The sequence below is a fragment of the Ambystoma mexicanum genome, chromosome 5p, assembly GCF_040938575.1.
Source record: "Ambystoma mexicanum isolate Mex_15411 chromosome 5p, UKY_AmexF1_1, whole genome shotgun sequence".
NCBI lineage: Eukaryota > Metazoa > Chordata > Amphibia > Caudata > Ambystomatidae > Ambystoma > Ambystoma mexicanum.
This window is the reverse complement of record NC_090930.1, coordinates 694896882-694916337: the sequence shown is the minus strand read 5'-3', so window position 1 is coordinate 694916337 and position 19456 is coordinate 694896882. Positions and strand designations below refer to the sequence as shown.

Sequence of the window (19456 nt, the reverse complement as noted above, 5' to 3'; positions counted from 1 at the left end):
GGGTGCGCGGGAAGTTCCACACGCGAATAGCCTGGGCGCGTGTATTTCAGGGGTGCGCGGGAAGTCCCACACGCGAATAGCCTGGGCGCGTGTATTTCAGGGGTGCGCGGGAAGTCCCACACGCGAATAGCCTGGGCGCGTGTATTTCAAGGGTGCGCGGGAAGTTCCACACGCGAATAGCCTGGGCGCGTGTATTTCAGGGGTGCGCGGGAAGTTCCACACGCGAATAGCCTGGGCGCGTGTATTTCAGGGGTGCGCGGGAAATTTTACACGCGATTTCAGCAGGGTACGTGTATTTCAGGGGTGCCGGGGAGTCCTACATGTGATTTGACAGTGTGGGTCCTCCCAGGTGTTCCCTGTACACCCTCCACGGCCCCTGCAGGCAGCCCACACCACAGGGGACTACCCTGCATCCCTGGTCATGTCCCGCAGGCAGCCCACCCAACATGGGCATGCCCCCCAGCAAAGGCACATGTCTCCTTGAACTAATGAACACCAACTCATGTCCCCCACCACCCCCATCCCCCAGCACTGTGGGGCACCTGCCAGCAGGCCCCCACCCATGTCCAACTCATGTCCCCCACCACCCCCACCCCCCAGCACTGTGGGGCACCTGCCAGCAGGCCCCCACCCATGTCCAACTCATGTCCCCCACCACCCCCACCCCCCAGCACTGTGGGGCACCTGCCAGCAGGCCCCCACCCATGTCCAACTCATGTCCCCACCACCCCCACCCCCCAGCACTGTGGGGCACCTGCCAGCAGGCCCCCACCCATGTCCAACTCATGTCCCCCACCACCCCCACCCCCCAGCACTGTGGGGCACCTGCCAGCAGGCCCCCACCCATGTCCAACTCATGTCCCCCACCACCCCCACCCCCCAGCATTGCGGGGCACCCTCCACCAGGCCCTCGCCCATGTCCCATCCATGCCCCCCTGCACCTGGGTCCCAACAATCCCCAATCATGTCCGTAATGGCCATCCTCCCCTGCCAAAAGGCCCAACCAACTATCACATCCACCAACATATCAAAGGCAATTACATGTTACACACCCAATGTAAATAATGCAAATGAACACATGGCTGTCACACACAATGGCTGCAAGTGAATGTTAAAACACCCAACATGACATGCATGAAAGTAATGAGATGATACGACACATTGAAGGATGAAAATGAAAATGTATTGAAAATCAACTAGAATGGAAATGAAATTAGAAAAGCCACAAAGCAAAACAACAAAAAGAAGATGAATGTTCATGAAAAAAATCCAAAAAATCAAAAAATCCATAGAAGAACTATTTACAAGACAATCCCGGGTCCATGAGCCCAACCAAATGAAACCTAACTATGTCAACTAACTAAAAACTGAACTATATACAAAAAAGTGGCGCATTGTCCAATCGCAACCAAATAAAAAAAAAATAATTTAAAGTAAACCTAACACTAACTATATAACTATATACAATGGCAGCGGGCAAGTCCTGCGGCTCACTCTGTGATGTTGCCGGCCAGGGCATCATCGAACTCCATGTCGATGTCCTGGAGGCGGGACTCTGTCCTGGCCCCGAGGTCTCGCAGGGATAACCCCATGTTCACCTCAAACTCCCTGCGAGCTTCCTCGAGGCACTCAGCCCGCCTCAACGCCCGACGCATGGAGAACTCCGCCCTGACCATGGTGAGCCGCTCCTCTTCCGCCCGCTGCCGCTCCGCACCTATCCGCTGGACCAACTGCTCCCACACGGAAGACAGTACCATCCCAGGGTTCTCCTGCCCTCCGGCCGATGCCTGCCCCTCTGATCTTGATGGCCCCGAGCCATGATGCCTCCCACGTCGAGCCTGCTGCTGCCTCCGACGCCACTGCCTCTGCCAGCACGACGGCATCCAGGATGATGGAAACCACCGACGCCGTCGTGCACGTGCCCTGCCCGATGATGCCGTCACATCCTCCATCTGCTGGGGTCCAGTTGCTGTGTTGTCCACCCCTGCTGGACCTCTGACTCCCGAATGTGGCAGGGATGGGATCCCCACCGAGCTGGCTGCATTGGTCAGGGCAGGTCCACAGGGGGCCCTGGTGGCATCTGGGCCGGAAGACGGCAAGGAGAACGACTGGCGTATAGTCTCCACAGAGGAGGAGAGGGCCGCCAGATTGGCCGACACATGCAGGAAACCCCCGAACATGGCCGATCCCAATTGGGCCACGTCGGCACGGTGCTCTTCGTGATGACGTGCGTGCTCCTCCTGGGAAGCACGCACGGCATCACGAATCACAGCCGTGCGCATCGCGACCCCAATCAGGACCTTCTCCACACGGCCAGGGGTCCCCTCGTCCGCAGGTGGAGGGGAGTCAGATGACATGGACATCCCCTCTACCTGCGGACGGGCCTGGGACGGGCATCCCTGCTGGTGCAAGGTGGTGCACCCACAGGTTCAGGGACAGCGACATGCACAGGCCCCTCCACGGTGACCTGTGCTGCCTCCTGCCCCTGCCCCTGGACTGCACCACTTGCACCAGCAGGGATGCCCCCACCAGGCCCCATGTGCGCCTCAGTGGCGGCCTCCTCCTCCTCTGTGGAAACCACCAACCTGGATGGCTCCTCGCCGTCTACCGCCGTAGCAGGCCCCTGTGGGGGCTCACCCACCCCTTCCGCTGCAGCCGTGGGGGCATCCCCGCCGCCTTGCTCCACAGCGCCGTCTCCGCCCTCTCCTTCACTAGCCGCTGCGTAGAGGGAGACATAGAACACAAGCATCAGGGTACTGTACAATGGTCCCCTAGACAGGAAGCAATAGCAGATGAGTGCCACTGTCAAAGTACACTTCCATCATGTCACACCACAACACAACACATGTGTCAGTCCAGGCAAAACACACACAGTGACAGTCATGGTGCGTGCCATGGACATTTCAATGCATGTCCAATGGACTCTCGAATCATACAATGTGATGGGACTCACATGCATCATGGGTCATGCCTATCACATGCACACACTTCACCTCAGTCACATCCATCTGGCCCCGTACACCCCAATCACAGTGCATACAAGGATGACTAGGCTGCATCAGTGAATCTGTACATTGTCACAGACATGTGTCATGCATCCATGGCACTCACAAGTCACAGACACGCAGGTCAGGCACACACACATGGATACCACATATGTATCTGGCATCAGCACCCATCCCTCGCCCCCACCCATGTCCAGGAACAGAGACTGCCATGCTCTCATGTGTGCAATCTGCACAGGGCTCCCCATGTCTCATTCAAACACATGCAACAACCGTGCGGTTCACACATTACAGGTCGCACATGCATTCCCATGATGTCCCTGCACACATACATGCGTACATGGCCTATGTCACACATGCAGGCAAGTATCAGACAACCAGCACACTGCAACATGCCCTGTCTCACACAGCAATGCTTGGCCACTTACCGCTCAACTCCAGATGGGTCTCCCTCTCAAGGACCTGGGCGTGGAGCGCTGGGTGTGCGCGTTCCAGGACCCTCAACTGGATGGTACTCATGCGGCCCCGGCCCCCCTCCACGAGGCGCCGGGCCTTCATGAGGGTCCTGGACCTCAAGTCCTCCCAGCGCTTCTTGACCTTCTGGATGGTGCGGGTTGCCACCCCCTCCGCGTTGATGGCAACCACACATTCGGCCCAGATCCTCTCCCGTCCTACCCTGTTGGCGCGGGACGATCCGAAGAGGGCATCATACTGCCCCAGGACTTGCTCCACCAGGACACCAACTTCGGTGGCAGTGAAGCTGGTGCCCCTCTGTCCCTCTGGCCGGGGGTTGCCACTGGGGTCAGATGTGGATGTGCCCGACATGGCAACCCCAGGGGCAGGAGTGGGTGGGCAACTGGGTCCTGGGGCTGGGCTGTGGAGCGATGTTATTCGAGTCGGGAGTCTTCTGTACCAGCAGGGGTGGACACAGCAACTGGACCCCTGCAGATGGCTGATGTGCAGGCACCAAATGGCAGGGCACGGTGGCAGCAGGCAGGCAGGCAGGCAGGCAGCAGCAGATGGCACGTGGGAGGCTGCTCGGGGCACTGGGGGGCAGTGATTCGGCCTTCTGGGCAGGAGCGTGGTCTTCCATGTGTTTTCGCGTGGCCAGCTTGATACGGAGTGATTTGGCACGTGAAAATCCTGCACGTCAGCGTGAAAATCGAGGAAAGGCCCTTAGCGCGTAAGCGCGTCAGCACGCGTACGCGATTTCATTGGACCAAAGGCCCTTGCAGCGTTAGCGCGTCTGTGACGTTTTGCGCACAGGCGTTGCCCTGGCAGGGCTTGGTGATCCCGCGTGCATTTATGTTCTGTACGTGCTTTTCGTGCGGTGCGTGTGTTTTCCATCAGTTGGGGTTCACACGCTATTACTTCACCGCGGGTGTTGGCTACGCGTTCTTCTACACGCAAGGCAGACGGTGAGTGGTACCCCGCTCCCCCAGGCCCGATCGCGTGAGAAAGTTCACGCGAACCCCTGAAATACACGTAGCCCGCTCCCCCAGGCCCGATCGCGTGAGAAACTTCACGCGAACCCCTGAAATACACGTAGCCCGCTCCCCCAGGCCCGATCGCGTGAGAAAGTTCACGCGAACCCCTGAAATACACGTAGCCCGCTCCCCCAGGCCCGATCGCGTGAGAGACTTCACTCGAACCCCTGAAATACACGTAGCCCGCTCCCCCAGGCCCGATCGCGTGAGAAAGTTCACGCGAACCCCTGAAATACACGTAGCCCGCTCCCCCAGGCCCGATCGCGTGAGAAACTTCACGCGAACCCCTGAAATACACGTACCCTGCTCCCCCAGGCCCGATCGCGTGAGAAAGTTCACACGAACCCCTGAAATACACATAGCCCGCTCCCCCAGGCCCGATCGCGTGAGGAACTTCACGCGAACCCCTGAAATACACGTACCCCGCTCCCCCAGGCCCGATCGCGTGAGAAAGTTCACGCGAACCCCTGAAATACACGTAGCCCGCTCCCCCAGGCCCGATCGCGTGAGAAAGTTCACGCGAACCCCTGAAATACACGTAGCCCGCTCCCCCAGGCCCGATCGCGTGAGAAAGTTCACGCGAACCCCTGAAATACACGTAGCACGCTCCCCCTGGCCAGATCGCGTGTGTGACTTCCCGCGAACCCCCGGAATACACGTATCCCGCTCAATCGCGTGTGTAACTTCCCGCGCAACCCCAAAATACACGCGCCCCGCTCGCACAATTGCTGTATGTTGCCACTTTTGTGATGCGCAGGGACGCTACCGCCTGCCTTCGTGTGGCGGACGTGTATCGGCTTGTGCGTGTCTTTCGCTGTGCGTGGCTTTGCCCTATTCGATTCCATGAATACGTGTGGTTCGGGTGCGTGTGGGCGTTCCGTCTGCTTCCCTGCAGTACATCCCCAGTTACGGCCTTGTTTTCGCGAGTTGTTCCCCATTCCACGCGTTACGCCCCGTGTTCCGCCCACTTTCTGGTGTATGCGCCGAGGTTGTGCGCTTTCACTGTGCGCATCGCGCACGTCTTTTGGGATGTTGCAGTGACGTGTGCGCCATGCACGGGTTTGGCGCACATCCCGTGGTAAACACGCGCAGGGACTTCCATGAATCGCACGCGTGCACGTGCGCCTGTTTTTTTCCGCTTGCGCCTGCTTGCGCCTGCTTGCGCGAAGATTTTCGGCGCACGTTTGTTCCATGAATCGGCCCCTTAATGTCCACCGACGATAATGTTAAAAACTGCATGGATTGAGTCTCTGCAAAAATCAGAAGGACTCATAATGAGCATTTCTGGGTAAAATTCGAGTGCGTCAAACTCAAGTGTTGAATGGAATTCTGTATTCGGCAGATGGAAAACTTGTGAGCTCTCATTCGATTCAGGTGCTGCCTGAAATCGTGCCCAAACTCAGATTGAGTTCGGCAAGTCAGCCCAAATCGGCAATAAGAGCCATTTAATTTCTATTGCTATTTGTTGGATATGTTAAATGTCCATATCAATTCCTGGTTCTCTAGTGCTCATCCATACTAGAAACCAAACAGAACAAATTGGGCCTCATTAGGAGTTTTCCAGTCTGGAATTAACATCTCAGTAATTCCTATTACCGGCACATTTAAGGGCAGGCAAACTCCAAGCTTGGTGGGCTGGCTGAGGGTTAGCAACACATGCCAGTATTACAGGCACCAGTATTACCAGTCCTATCGGACTCCATTGAGTGGGGACTAACTGCCCTTACTGGCACTCTGAATCTGCCGGTAAATCCGTCAGACTGAGTGCCAGTAATTTTGTTTGGTGGTTATAATGAGGCCCACATGTGGCTTTAGCCATTCAGATAATTATTTGTGTCCTTTTGACATTACATTCCATTTAATTTAACTTTGACGTGTTTAGGCATGAAGTAATAAACCATTCCTAGCTTTTAGGCCCACACCAAATGATGTGGCACAACTTTAGATATCTGCAAGCAACCATGCGGGTAGTACTACTTGCAGACTTAAACACACCCCAGAACACCCTGTGTGATAGTAGCCTGCTTTTAGTCATTGATTGAACACATGCAAATTCCAAAATATGATTGCCTTGAGACAGTACAATTACATTAAACCTTGGTTCAATCCACGGGAATGTGGATGGGCCTTGCCCCCCACACAATAACCTGTCCATGCCTCTGACCCTATCTCAATATTCTTCTGTACCCACAAATGATCTACCAACTGCCTGCCCTGCCTACGCCTATAAAGCTGATCACAACTGAAACCCTGCATGTAAGGGAGAACGCACCTGAACAACTCCCCTCAATCTGCAGATTACATTATGGCGAGTGCTCTTTGTCTGAATCAGTGGAGAATCTGGTGTGGTGCTTAAGAATGAGCCCGTAGTGTTTCAAGATGCTAATCTGTGGATGAACGCTCAGGGCCTAATCAAACTAGCAGTGTTTCAAAAATGAATTAAAAATCCCTCTTTTCATACTATCATTCATTCACTGAACGCAGCGTGACCACCCTCCCAAACCTGACTCTTCCACCCTTGCCTGATGGGCAGGGCCGGACTGTAAAATACTACTTTTGGAAATTAATTTGACATTAGACCACCCTTAAACGCCCACCCATAAACATTACAACACCCTTTTCCTGGTCTAGCAATAGATTTTTCTCTGACTATGGATATAAGGATGCAATTAGTACAATTGAGTTTTTGACTCAAAATTGTATTGTTTCTTTTCAGTGGTTACGTATACAAATGTATGTTTATTTATGAAAGTATTGTGTTTGCATGATCAACATTTTAAGGCAAAATGCAAAAATATAGTAGTAACAACATTCTCCTGCTCTTCCTCCAACAAGACCGAGGTGGACTGGCCTGGACCTACACAGTCTCAACAGATAGATAAGTATGAATTGACTGTTCTACATATAGCCATTGTGGTTTAAGTGGTATGAAAGGCAAGATTTTCACAGTTTATAAGACCCAAGTTATGTGAATGGCCATATAACATACCCAGCTAGACAGCCTCTACCTGGTATGTTGCAGTTACAGGAATATGGAAAAACATAAACAACCATATCATCATGTCAGCAACAGTGAATTATATGTGTATCATTAGAAAAGTATAGCAGATTCCCAAAGCATGGTTGAAAAACAAGCACAGTGACCAATTTAATGAAAGGAAACATGAACATCATGAATACAAGATCTTGCAATGATAATCATTGCATACAATCAGAATTAGACTAATAAATAAAATCAAAATGTCACATTCAATTATTGTGCATAGATGATTAGAATGTTATAGAAAGTTAATTGTTTGTAAAATGCATCACATACTTGCAAGAAATGGTGTCATGAGGTAATGTTTTTCTATTACTACTGCTGCCTTTAAGGTTGTATATTTAAGATGCAGACTTGCAGTTTTGTACATGAAATACCCAAAGTATTATGAAAGCCACAGGAAAAAAAAAGATTGTGGTCAAGGTTGTGGTGAAGAGACTAGTGTGGGAGTTCTCTGTTTTAAATGTCAAGTATAAAACTGAGATACATGTAGGGTATTGCATATGGAAGGTAGACTGATGTAGTAGACTCCAATAATATCTGACAACAAATAAGATTTTACCATATATTTGAGGTAATTAGAAGAGGGCAAAATCATTTGCACTATTAAATGATATTTGAAAAAATACTGCTGACTTGACCTTCTCCATAAAAACGTGCCTCTCATTCCCTTTCCCCTGCCACACACCTGCATCCATAACTGATCAATAATCCATAAGAATGGTTGATTCCTTGTGGTTCTGACAAATGTATTGCAACATGTTTACAGCTCTTTCAAATTATCTGCCGAAAGAATGTCAATGCGTTGCTCACGCATTTCTCTTCCCCATTAATGTGCATGTCTGATTTGACACATGTTGTCACATTATCAATAACAGGCTATCGATGTCTGTCGAGGTATATGCCAACACTCATTAAATGGATGTAATATGTTCCTTGGAGGACAGGGGTATAACTCATGACCTCATTTCAATCCAACCTTTTAGAGGGAGCAGAGAGAGTGCTATGTTGAAGTTCAAAGGGAACATGCCATTGACATGTTCTTCCACTCTCTTCTGAGACATCTTTAAGAAATTGATTTGATTTTCCCTAGGTGGTCCTGCCTGAACTTGATCGTGGGTGCAGCATAAATATTGCATGACATAACATAACATAAGGAGATTCACAGTTTGCAATACATAAACTGTTTACACACTGTTGCCTCATGTTTACAGCATTGTCTCTTCCATTGGTGCTGACACATTCTGGCGGTGAGCGTGCTAGGCTGGATTACTTGAAATCGGGTGGTAGAGATAAAGATTGTTGTGTTGAATTGCATATTTGTCTTGTGTTGATACCATTGGTGATAACGGCACAAGGGGACATTTCACAAGGTAGTGGTAAATGTATGATGACATCATCTAGGTGTGCAATGTACAAACTATTAACCAAAGTGACCTTTGAGAGCCCAGCCCCTGTTTGTTCCGCCCCATGCCACCTGTGTCATGATTGGTTAGACAAAGACAGGTGCTTCCATTCTGCCTGCAGGTGGACACTATAGTGACTGAATAACTGAGTAATTGATATTGATATAAGCTTCTCTCACATATAAGCACTCTGGAAACAATATGTTTTCCCGTTCTGATCATAGTTTATTAGGCAATGAACATTATACACGATAAAACATGGTACAATCACATGCACAGTTTTTGCAATCAAAGCATTCTGCTGCAATAAAGGAGTGCTGGTGACATCTCAAGTCACCTTTGAGATAGACAAGTGAGCTGGGCAGCATTAGAGGATTTCTAAAGGGGTTACAGGAAAATGTGCAAGATCTCCCATTAGAGAAGGGGAACATGCTATCCCGAGTTAAAAGGTGCTCTCTCAACTTCCCATTGATAATATATATGATATGGCATTTATAACGCGCCTGTACAGAACCGTTTCAACGTGTGTGTGGTAATTCTGGTAGTGTTGCTGCCAGTGGTAATGATTCCCCCTAACATAACTAAAGCCCACATGTAAATGTGTGTAAGATGCGCTGAAGTAATGTTCAGCGCGAGCTGATTTAAAAAAAGAAAAGGTACAATAAACAGATGTAAATGCTGCTACCTTACACATTGGCCAGATATGGTGCCAGTCATGTAAGGGGGATGGGCAGGTGTGTGCTGCAGGGGCCCTATCCATTCCAGTAAAACCAGAATATGCTATTTGTGGCAGAACTCATTTTAAGGGTTGCTGTAAATTTCATGACTGGCGGTAATTGCGGTACTATTTGAAATGCAGGAAAATGTGCACACCGGCGGTATTTACTGCACACGCGAATGCCACAGTGCCAGCTGTAAAACGTGTTGCAATCCTGCCTGGGCTACCGCACCGTGGTGTGTTATCTAGGGAAGCAGTAATTATGTCTTGCATGGTTTGAGCTTTACTGTTAAGCAGAAGTGTGTGTGCTTTTGTGGGTCACTTTGTAATTCGTCACAATGTGCAGCCTCCACTGCGTGCTTCTATTTGTTATCAGCGCTCATGATCACTCTCTCGCCCACTGACTCTCCCCTCAGGATGTCCCATGTTCTCCTCTTACCATTTCTGGCTCTTTTTCCTTTTCTGTTTTCTTTTTTCTCTTCTCCTTTCTCACCTTCATTCACTTTAATAAAAACAGAGGAGTGTTCAGGCGGCAGCCGGTTACAGGTCCAAGCACAGGCAGCAGTTGTGAGGCTAGGTCAGGCAAGCAGCGAGGACATGCAGCGTCTGCCGTGGCAGCAGGTGGCAGCAGAGAGCGTTAGACATTTGCCGCAGAAGCGAGGCATGCAAAGGGCGCATCATTTCTGGAACTCTGAGTTCAACACACATAACACGGAGCAGCAGCTATTGCAGACACAGTGTAAACATGGATGCACAGAACAATATAGATACACACTTGAGAGTGGGAAGACGTTTAGTCAAATGAGATCTCAAATGAGCAATGCGTTAACACTGTAGCGAACATGCTGTTAAACGTTATAGAACACGCGGGCCCATGCCTGCTGCCGCTACAGCTGTGTCATAACATTCTTTGGGTCACAGTGCTGGTAACCTAATAGGAATTAGTCATCCAATTCTATTATTTCACGTTAGCAAGTTCATTAGTGCCTGCGGGTTTACAGGCACTCTGGAAGCTATGCCATCTAAGGGCCTGAGTGGCACTGAGGTTGCCGTGGAAACACGACGCACCCGCGCCAAGAAACGAACAAGTTGGACGTGCAATCTTCGACATAATTTGGGTCATTGAAAACACGTTCGTTCTGTGAGCTGTTGCTTTGCCTTGTTTTTGTCAATTTGCAAACATAGAGAGCACTTTGCAATTGACTCAGGGAGATTCTTATCAATGCATGAACCTTCACGTGCACTGCTGGGGGTCAGAAGACGTGCTGTCCTATAATCATAGCATAGCTAGTGTGTTCTTGAAGGTTGTGATTATTTTAGGAGAAATCGTAGTGAACTCTATGATGGGTCCAGTGCTTCAAGGTTTACAATTCTAAGGGTCCCGGTTTTATAGTATTTATGTTTGCACATATTCCGTCTATATTTATTTGCATATGTTTGTTTGTTTGTTTGTTTATTATTTATAGCGCGCACCAAACCCGAGGGTAACCGGGCGCGTTGTTCAAGGATACTTTAAACTTTACAGGTTACGCATGCTTACAAGTGGTGGTTATACATCGTAGAAATTACATAATGCAGGACAGTAGGGAGAATATACAATGTGCATAATATAAACATATAACATAATATGTACAGGAAATATGCAGTAGGAAGATAGAGAGTATATAATTATGTGCATAGTACGTCTGTAGGACAGTAGTTATGTTAGTGTAGGGCGGGACTATCGGTCATTTTCTTTGATCCAGTTGATACAGTTAGATCTGAAGAGAGCGTAGGATTGGGTAGATCTCAGGCCGGGCGGGAGGTAGTTCCAAAGTTGGGCAGCTTTGACCGGGAAGCTGTTTCCTCCGGCCGTACTTAGTTTAAATGGGGGTATCACTAACTGGTTGGAGTATGCTTCTCTGGTAGGTCTAGTGGAGATTTTTCTGTTGAATTTAGCAGCTAGGTATTTGGGTGCTAGATGGTTGATACTTTTGAAAGTTAGAGAAGCTGTCTTGAGTTTGATTTTGTCCGCTGTGGAGAGCCAGTTGGATTGTCTTCTAGCCTCTGAAATATGCTCCCTTCTTGGAATTCCTAAGGCAGCTCTAAGAGCATTGTTCTGTAGTGTTTGAATCTTTTGCAACGTATGTTTATTGGCCCCTAAGTATAGTGCGTTGCAATAGTCCAATTTCGACAGCACTAATGCTCGAGCAAGGGTTAGGCAGTTGGCAGTGGATAGGTATGGTTTTGCGGCTCTAATCAGCTTGCAGGTATATGCGGTGCTGGATGCCATTGCGCTCACCTGTTTGGTTAGGGAGAGGTGGGAATCAAGGTAAAACCCTAATGTTTTTACCTCTTTTGCCACCTTGATAGTGTTGCCGTCTATGACGAAGGAGGAGTATTCTTCTTTTAATCTATTGATGTTTTGTTTGTTCCCCAGTATGATAAGTTCCGTTTTGTCATCATTCAGGCATAGCCCATGGGTGGCCATCCATGCCTGAATGATGAGATAGGTCTTGTTCACTAATGCCAAATCTTGTTCATAATCCCCTGAAAGTGGTATGAGAATCTGAGTGTCATCCGCATAGTTAGTGTAGGTAACACCCAGATCATCTAGATCATCGAACAAGGGCTTCGTGAAGATGTTGTACATAGTGGGGGAGACACAAGAACCTTGTGGGACTCCACATGTGATGGATACAGGGTCAGCAGCAGCAGAAGTAGAGAAGACTCTCATAGTTCTACCGGTTAGGAATGATTTGATCCATGCGATGGCATGTGTGGAGAAATGAGCAGCTGTTTCTAGGTGGGTGCAGAGCACATCATGATCCACTAGGTCGAAGGCTGCAGAGAGGTCCAGTAAGAGGAGTAGGGCCATCTTTCCAGAGTCTCTCAGCTCATCAACCTGAGTTTTAAGATCGATGAGCGCGGTTTCAGTTCCGTGCTGGGGTCTGAAGCCTGATTGTCTTGTGCCTAAAAGGTGGTGCAGCTCCAGATGTTTTTGGATCTGCAGGTAGGCTACCCTGTCTAGGATTTTTAACAGGAAGGGTACCGTTGTGATAGGCCTGTAGTTAGTCGGGATGGATGGGTCCAGTGTTTGTTTTTTTAGGAGGGGGAGGACCCAGGATTGCTTGAGGCTATCTGGTATAGTGCCTGAAGCAAAGGAGGCATTAATAAGCTTAGAAATGAATGGGGAGAGGTCTCTGGCCGCGTCCTTTATTAGTTGGGCTGGGCATAGGTCGCCTCGGCAATTGGATGGCTTGAGTGAAAGTATTATCTTTTCAGTTTCGAGTATGGTTACTTTCGAGAAGTTAAATTTATGGTCTAGTTTAGTGCTGATTGGTGGTTTGCCTCTTGGGTTAGTTGAGGGTGGAATATTCTGTTTCTTTGTCTCAATTTTTGATTGGAGTGTGGCAATTTTGTCATTTAGTGCTTTTTGGATGTTCGAGCACCATATTTTATTTTTGTCACAGTTATCTTGGATAGGAATAGGGTTTTCTAGTTCCTTTAGTATAAGGAATAGTTCTTTCATTCCAGATTTGGCCTGCAGTATTCTGTTGTTGAAATTATCTCTTTTTGCTTTCTTTATTTCATTTTTGTAAATCTTGGAGGCATTGATGAGTGTAATTTTATTTGTCTCTGTTGGGGTTAGTCGCCAAGCAGATTCGCATTTACGTTTTTCAAGTCTTAGAGATTTGAGGTGAGGAGTAAACCAGGTGTTTAGGTGGGCTCTGGGCTTGCTCTTTCTCAGTTTCAGTGGGGCAATAGTATCTAGAGCTGTAGCCATGGAAGAGTTGAATTCATTTACTAGTGATGAGGTGTCCAATAAGTCAGGTAGAGAGTTTAATCTGGGGAGGATGAGTGGTAGCAGTTTTTCTGTAGTTATAAGTTTTTTGTTTCTGGTTGGCAAAGGGGGAGCCAGAGCATTTACAATAGGTAGGGCCAGGTTAACATTTAGGAGGAAAGTTATCAGTGCATGATCAGTCCAGATTTGTGAGGTGATATCGACAATCGTTGTATTGCAGTTATAGTCAGCAACCCAATCAAGTATACGGCCTTTTTCGTGTGTGGGTTGTAGGATTTTTTGGGAGAATCCTAGTTCTGAGATGACATTAGTGATATTAGTTGCTTGCAGGTCTTTAGGGTCATTGTAGCCTAGGTTTAGGTCTCCCAGAAGGATAGCTTGGGATGAAGATTTTAGGTTGTTTGAGAGGATTGTGGAAATGTCCTCCTCGAACGTGCCAATAGGGCCTGGTGGTCTATAGATAAGGTGAATAGTAATAGTTTGAGAGGGAGATGCGAGGAGTTTAGCAGTTAATGATTCGCAGGAGTTAGTTGTTGAACTTGATTCAGTTTTTAGGGTGAGATTATTTTTAGCAATAATAGCTAGGCCACCTCCTCGAGAGTTGACTCTGTCTTCTCTAAGTATAGTGTAATTATGGGGTATGGCAAGCATTAGGGCAGGTCCTGCAGATTGGTGCAGCCAAGTTTCTGTTATGGCGAAGATGTCATAGTCTCCTATTTGAATGAGATCCGCAATTTCGGTAGCGTGTGCTATTAGTGACCTGGCATTAATAAGGGCGCACTTCAGTTGGATGTTCGGCTTTGCTGTGGCCTGGGTGGCATTACTTTTCTTTTTTGGTATGCTATTATTAGCGTTGGGCTGCTTATTTAGGCGGTTGTTGCGATGGAGGTCAATTTTTACAGGAGGAGTGTTTCGGATGTTAGCGTTACTTCTATTGCAAGAGGTATTGAGTCTAGCTAATGGTTCGTAGATTTTAGGTAGTCTTGAACGTAGTTTTGCGTTTCTATTTGCAATGTCACAGGGAAGGTATGTTAGTGATTGGTGGGTAATAAGTGAGTGTGAGAGTTGATGGCTGGGCTCTAGGGGGGGAGTTAAGAGTCCTTCATCCACAGGCGGTATGCCCTGTAGTGTGGGCCTCGGATAGTGGTTTACTTTAGGCATTCTGGTCCAAAAGGCTGACAGGTAAATAAAAGTTAGTATCATTGTGGCCTGGTTTTAGGCTCGAGCAGTTGGTTTGCAAGAGTCGGGTACCTCTAGGCTAGACGGAGCAATCATATGTAGGCTAGATGCAATCAGAGACAGGTTAAATGCCGTCAGGGACAGGCTAAGAGCACTGTGGTCTGGGGCGACCATAAGGCACAACACAGTTCAAATGTGGTCTGGGGCGACCATAGGGCACAACACAGTTCAGATGTGGTCTGGGGCGACCATAGGGCACAACACAGTTCAGATGTAGTCTGGGGCGACCATAGGGCACAACACAGTTCAGATGTGGTCTGGGGCGACCATAAGGCACAACACAGTTCAGATGTGGTCTGGGGCGACCATAAGCCACAACACAGTTCAGATGTGGTCTGGGGCGACCATAGGGCACAACACAGTTCAAATGTAGTCTGGGGCGACCATAAGGCACAACACAGTTCAAAAGTGGTCTGGGGCGACCATAGGGCACAACACAGTTCAAATGTAGTCTGGGGGCGACCATAGGACACAACACAACTCATATACAATAGGGTTGTATGTTGGCTGGAGTACGTCAAAGTATTTGAGTATGAGGCTGGATGTGGAGGGCAAGAGGGTGGCAAGGTGGGTGCAGAGTAAGGCAATGAGCATGAGAGTGATACAGAGGCTGACGGGCCTTGATTGTTGCAGGCAAGTATAAGGCGCATGCATGTGCATGTTGCCTAGGCCTTTATGGGGCAACTCGGAGCACTTGTGTGCCTTTATACCAAGTGAAGCAAATTCGAGGCTGGCTGACCAACACAAAAACAGAGTTAAAAGTAGCGCAATGTGGCCGCGCTTACCAGGTGTTTGATCCCGGAGGGTTTCCTAGCCAGGTCCGCTGCTTTTGCCGTGTTGTGAGCTCCTGCTCAGCCGCTGCGTTCCCCGGTGTAAGCCCATGTGTTGTCATGGGGCATCAGAGGGTCGTGAGTGTATAGTAGGGGAACTCGCCACGCGCCGTTAGCGGCGAACAGGGGCAAACAGGGCCTTAGAGTGGCCTTTGAGTGTGGCCGGCTCTTCCGCCTGCCGGCGGATGTTGAGTGCTAAGAAGCACGGTTGCTTAGCAACCAGGATGCCGAGCCTCGCTCTGGCGCCGCATCGCGCCCGACATTTTGTTTTGGTTTTTTTCTTTTTCTTTTTTCCGAAATCGGCGTGTTGCTGGTGCGCAACCCGGGCCGCTTCTAGGTGAGGGGTGGCCGGTAGGGAGGTGAAAAGTTCCTCTGGGAGGGGGGGCCAGCACAAAGGTGCAGGTGGGGGCTCGTGGGGGCCTGGCTGCACTGCGATCCTCTACGTGCCTCGTAGCACGGTGCGGCAGCTCTGATGAGCTGATCCTGGCCTGTAGAAGGTGGGGGCTCCTGCCCGCGCCACCTGGCTGATGAAGACTGGGTGCAGAGGGGCAAACAGGGCCTTAGAGTGGCCTTTGAGTGTGGCCGGCTCTTCCGCCTGCCGGCGGATGTTGAGTGCTAAGAAGCACGGTTGCTTAGCAACCAGGATGCCGAGCCTCGCTCTGGCGCCGCATCGCGCCCGACATTTTGTTTTGGTTTTTTTCTTTTTCTTTTTTCCGAAATCGGCGTGTTGCTGGTGCGCAACCCGGGCCACTTCTAGGTGAGGGGTGGCCGGTAGGGAGGTGAAAAGTTCCTCTGGGAGGGGGGGGCAGCACAAAGGTGCAGGTGGGGGCTCGTGGGGGCCTGGCTGCACTGTGATCCTCTACGTGCCTCGTAGCATGGTGCGGCAGCTCTGATGAGCTGATCCTGGCCTGTAGAAGGTGGGGGCTCCTGCCCGCGCCACCTGGCTGATGAAGACAATATTGTTCATTGTTTTTTCTGTATTTTAGCCACATTAGTATTTATTTTTTTAAAGTTTCAACAATCATTTTTCAACTTTAATTCCAATGAAAATATATGCATCTCAGAAAAGAAACGTGAACACCCGCCAACATGAGGTAGAATATGGAGCTGGGTTCTTGAGCATCACATTCAACTGCTATCTTACTTTGAAAAAAGTGCTACACCTGTCACTGCCGCACACCTGGGATGCTTTGCTGCAGAAATGTAAACAACTTCAAATGGGATATCACTGAATCGTTTTACACTTGCCGAGCTGCCAGGCCTTCCAGCCATGACTGACAGCATGGGGAAACAAGCACAGAGACCTGCTTTTTCTGTGTTTTCGGTTCTTAGAAATACATACAGATAAAACACAGATTGCTTTCTAGCTGTATTTATGTGGAAACAGGAGTACCGAGAGAAAACAGTGGCACTCCATAAAACAACTTGCCAACCAGACAAAAACTAATTTCCATGTACAGTGACATTGTACTCAGGTGCCACCAAATGGAACAGTGGGTCCATTGAAATGTAACATAACCTTGGCAGAATAGGGGCACATGGTAAGACAAAGAAATCAGAGATTCTAGTGAAACACAACGGGATGAATGATAAACCATCCTAATTCCTTCCCAGTGCACCACATGCACTGATTAGTGGCCCATATCGTGAGTTATTGCCATTTCATGATATCCTAGCTCTTTGAGCATGCAAAACCTGGCTTCTAAATGTACTGGACTTACATGTCCTTGTTTCTCCATGTGTTTCACATGTACTTGTATGGCACAATAAGTGGTATACACTTGGCTGCCCTTAGAAAGAGTCATGCCGTGGCTAGTATCTTGGCTTTTTGTGTTCCTTTGATCCTCAAGTTCCTGCCTGCGGGTGTCAACACTGCTTCCACTTGGCATACATGTGCTTTTGATGTCACTGTGGAAGGGAATGCAGATTTACCACATTTCTATCCTCCTTTAGTAGGGGGCTATTCTGTAATATATGATTCTTGCTCAATCATTAGAAAGCTTTCAACAAATAAACATGTTGTCATGTTTATGTAACATAACTAAAAACACGTTTACAAAAGAATATTGTATTGTGCATGTATGTGTCATCCATATAATGTACATGCCACAGCAATTGTGCTTAAGCCAAATGATTAATTCAAATAGTGTTCTTTTTTGTGCAGCCATGTTATACAAATGTTTCAACAGTCATATTATAATATTCACAAGAAAGGCATAACTTACAGTAACATACAATATCATTATATATTCTGAATTACCTTAAATTATCGACAGCGTCATTAATAGAAAAATACACAAATAACATATTGGGGGTCATTACGAGTTTGGAGGTAGCCATGGTGCTATTAGCGCCATGGCTGCCTCCAAACTCGTGTCCGGGTCCGGGTTCCTTGAATGGGGACTTACCGGGTCATTCCAACTTTGGAGGACCTGGTAAGTCCCCATTCAAAATACCCATCCCCATTCCCATTCGAGCCCCCATAGGGCTCAATGGGAATGGGAAGGGAGCTAATAACAGGCCCGTTATTAGCTCCCTGGTCCTTTAGCGGCTCCCGCTAAGGGACTTTGTAATGTAGCAGTGAGGGGTTAATGGCACCGGCATCCTTACCGGCACCGTTAACCCCTTACCGCCGCACTCGTAATGACCCCGATAGCCAATTTTCCACATGGCATGTCACTTTAAATGGTAAATTCAATTGACACTTGCACTCTTTGAAGCTCGTTTCTCAAGGCAATGAAGTTCAAAGTTCAGTTCTCTGGTAAAATATAATCACATCATCATTCAGTGTCTAATCCATTAGCCAAAGAGATGTAGCTGCATATTTTATGAGCATATGTTGAACTATATAAAATATAGATAAATAGGACTCTTTTCTTTCCACAATTCTCGCTTTTGTGCTGTCTAACTGTTTTTGGGGCAAAGGCTGGTCATACGGAATGGGTCTGTTTCTTAATAAGACAATATTTCGAATGTACAAGTTTCCAAGCAAATCTCAACCTTTTTGTCACGTGGTCCAGCAAAAAAATGACTATTTGTGCATGTCTGTTTCATGGCCTAGAATCTCAGAAGAGCTATGCCATATGTAGTATCATCAGTTATGCCATTGGTGATGTCATCAGTGTGAGTAGGGGCTGCACAACGGGGACTTCATAGTTAAGGTGGTGTAGCCTCCAACAACAGTTAGATGTCTGGGCTTTTATTGCATTAAATCAGCACTTTAATATCAATTTAAGGTATTTTCGCTGGGTTTCAAGGCTTTTATTTCATTGAACCTATTCACCTTAACTGTCACACAACTAAATGCCTTTTTTTTTTTTTGGTAAAACATTGTAAATTGTGTATTCTACTGTACTATTGTTTTATTTCAGTATGGCTATTAAGTATTTAAAGTTTTGCAAAAGGTTTTTTGTAAATTAAATCACAATAAAAATGAATTTCTTTCACTGAATTTCAAGGGTCTTGTTATGCTATGCATACCATCACCTGTAATTCTGCCGCTGTTTTTTCTGAGAGCATAACTGATGTTAAATCCTTTGTTATAAATGTCTGTTCTACAATGACACAATATGGAGTTGATTGTGCAGTTCATATTTTTATTGCCCACTAGATAAGAATGTATTGCTAATGGTGTACTGGTACTAGCAAAGTGTTGTGATTGATTACTATTGGGCTACTGGGGCAAGGAAGACGAATTTTGGGGCAATAACGGATTGCTGTTTGGCACTCAGACCAAGAAGAGGGATGTGGGGGTAATGACATTGATTATTATGGGGGTACTGAGATAAGGAAGATTACACAGATTAATATTGAGTACAGGGGGCAGTAATTATTATTATTATTATTATTATTATTATTATTATTATTATTATTATTATTATTATTATTATTATTATTATTATTTTTAACATTTTTGTATTTATTGAGTGCATCCCTAGCTTTGAGAA

The 19456-nt window shown here is 47.8% G+C and overlaps 1 protein-coding gene across 5 annotated transcripts in view; it reads right to left on the bottom strand.

Annotated features, from left to right (window-relative positions):
• Nucleotides 1–19456, bottom strand: part of GABRA3 (gamma-aminobutyric acid type A receptor subunit alpha3) — a 2265987-nt gene that overhangs the window by 1651649 nt on the left and 594882 nt on the right. For 4 of the 5 annotated variants that reach the window (XM_069613066.1, XM_069613068.1, XM_069613067.1 and 1 more), the window contains one exon: nt 10096–10158. The exons of the other annotated variant lie outside the window; for it this stretch is intronic. In XM_069613066.1, the coding sequence (XP_069469167.1) occupies nt 10096–10158 (63 nt within the window). The remainder of the gene's footprint in view (nt 1–10095; nt 10159–19456) is intronic. 5 annotated transcript variants of the gene reach the window in all.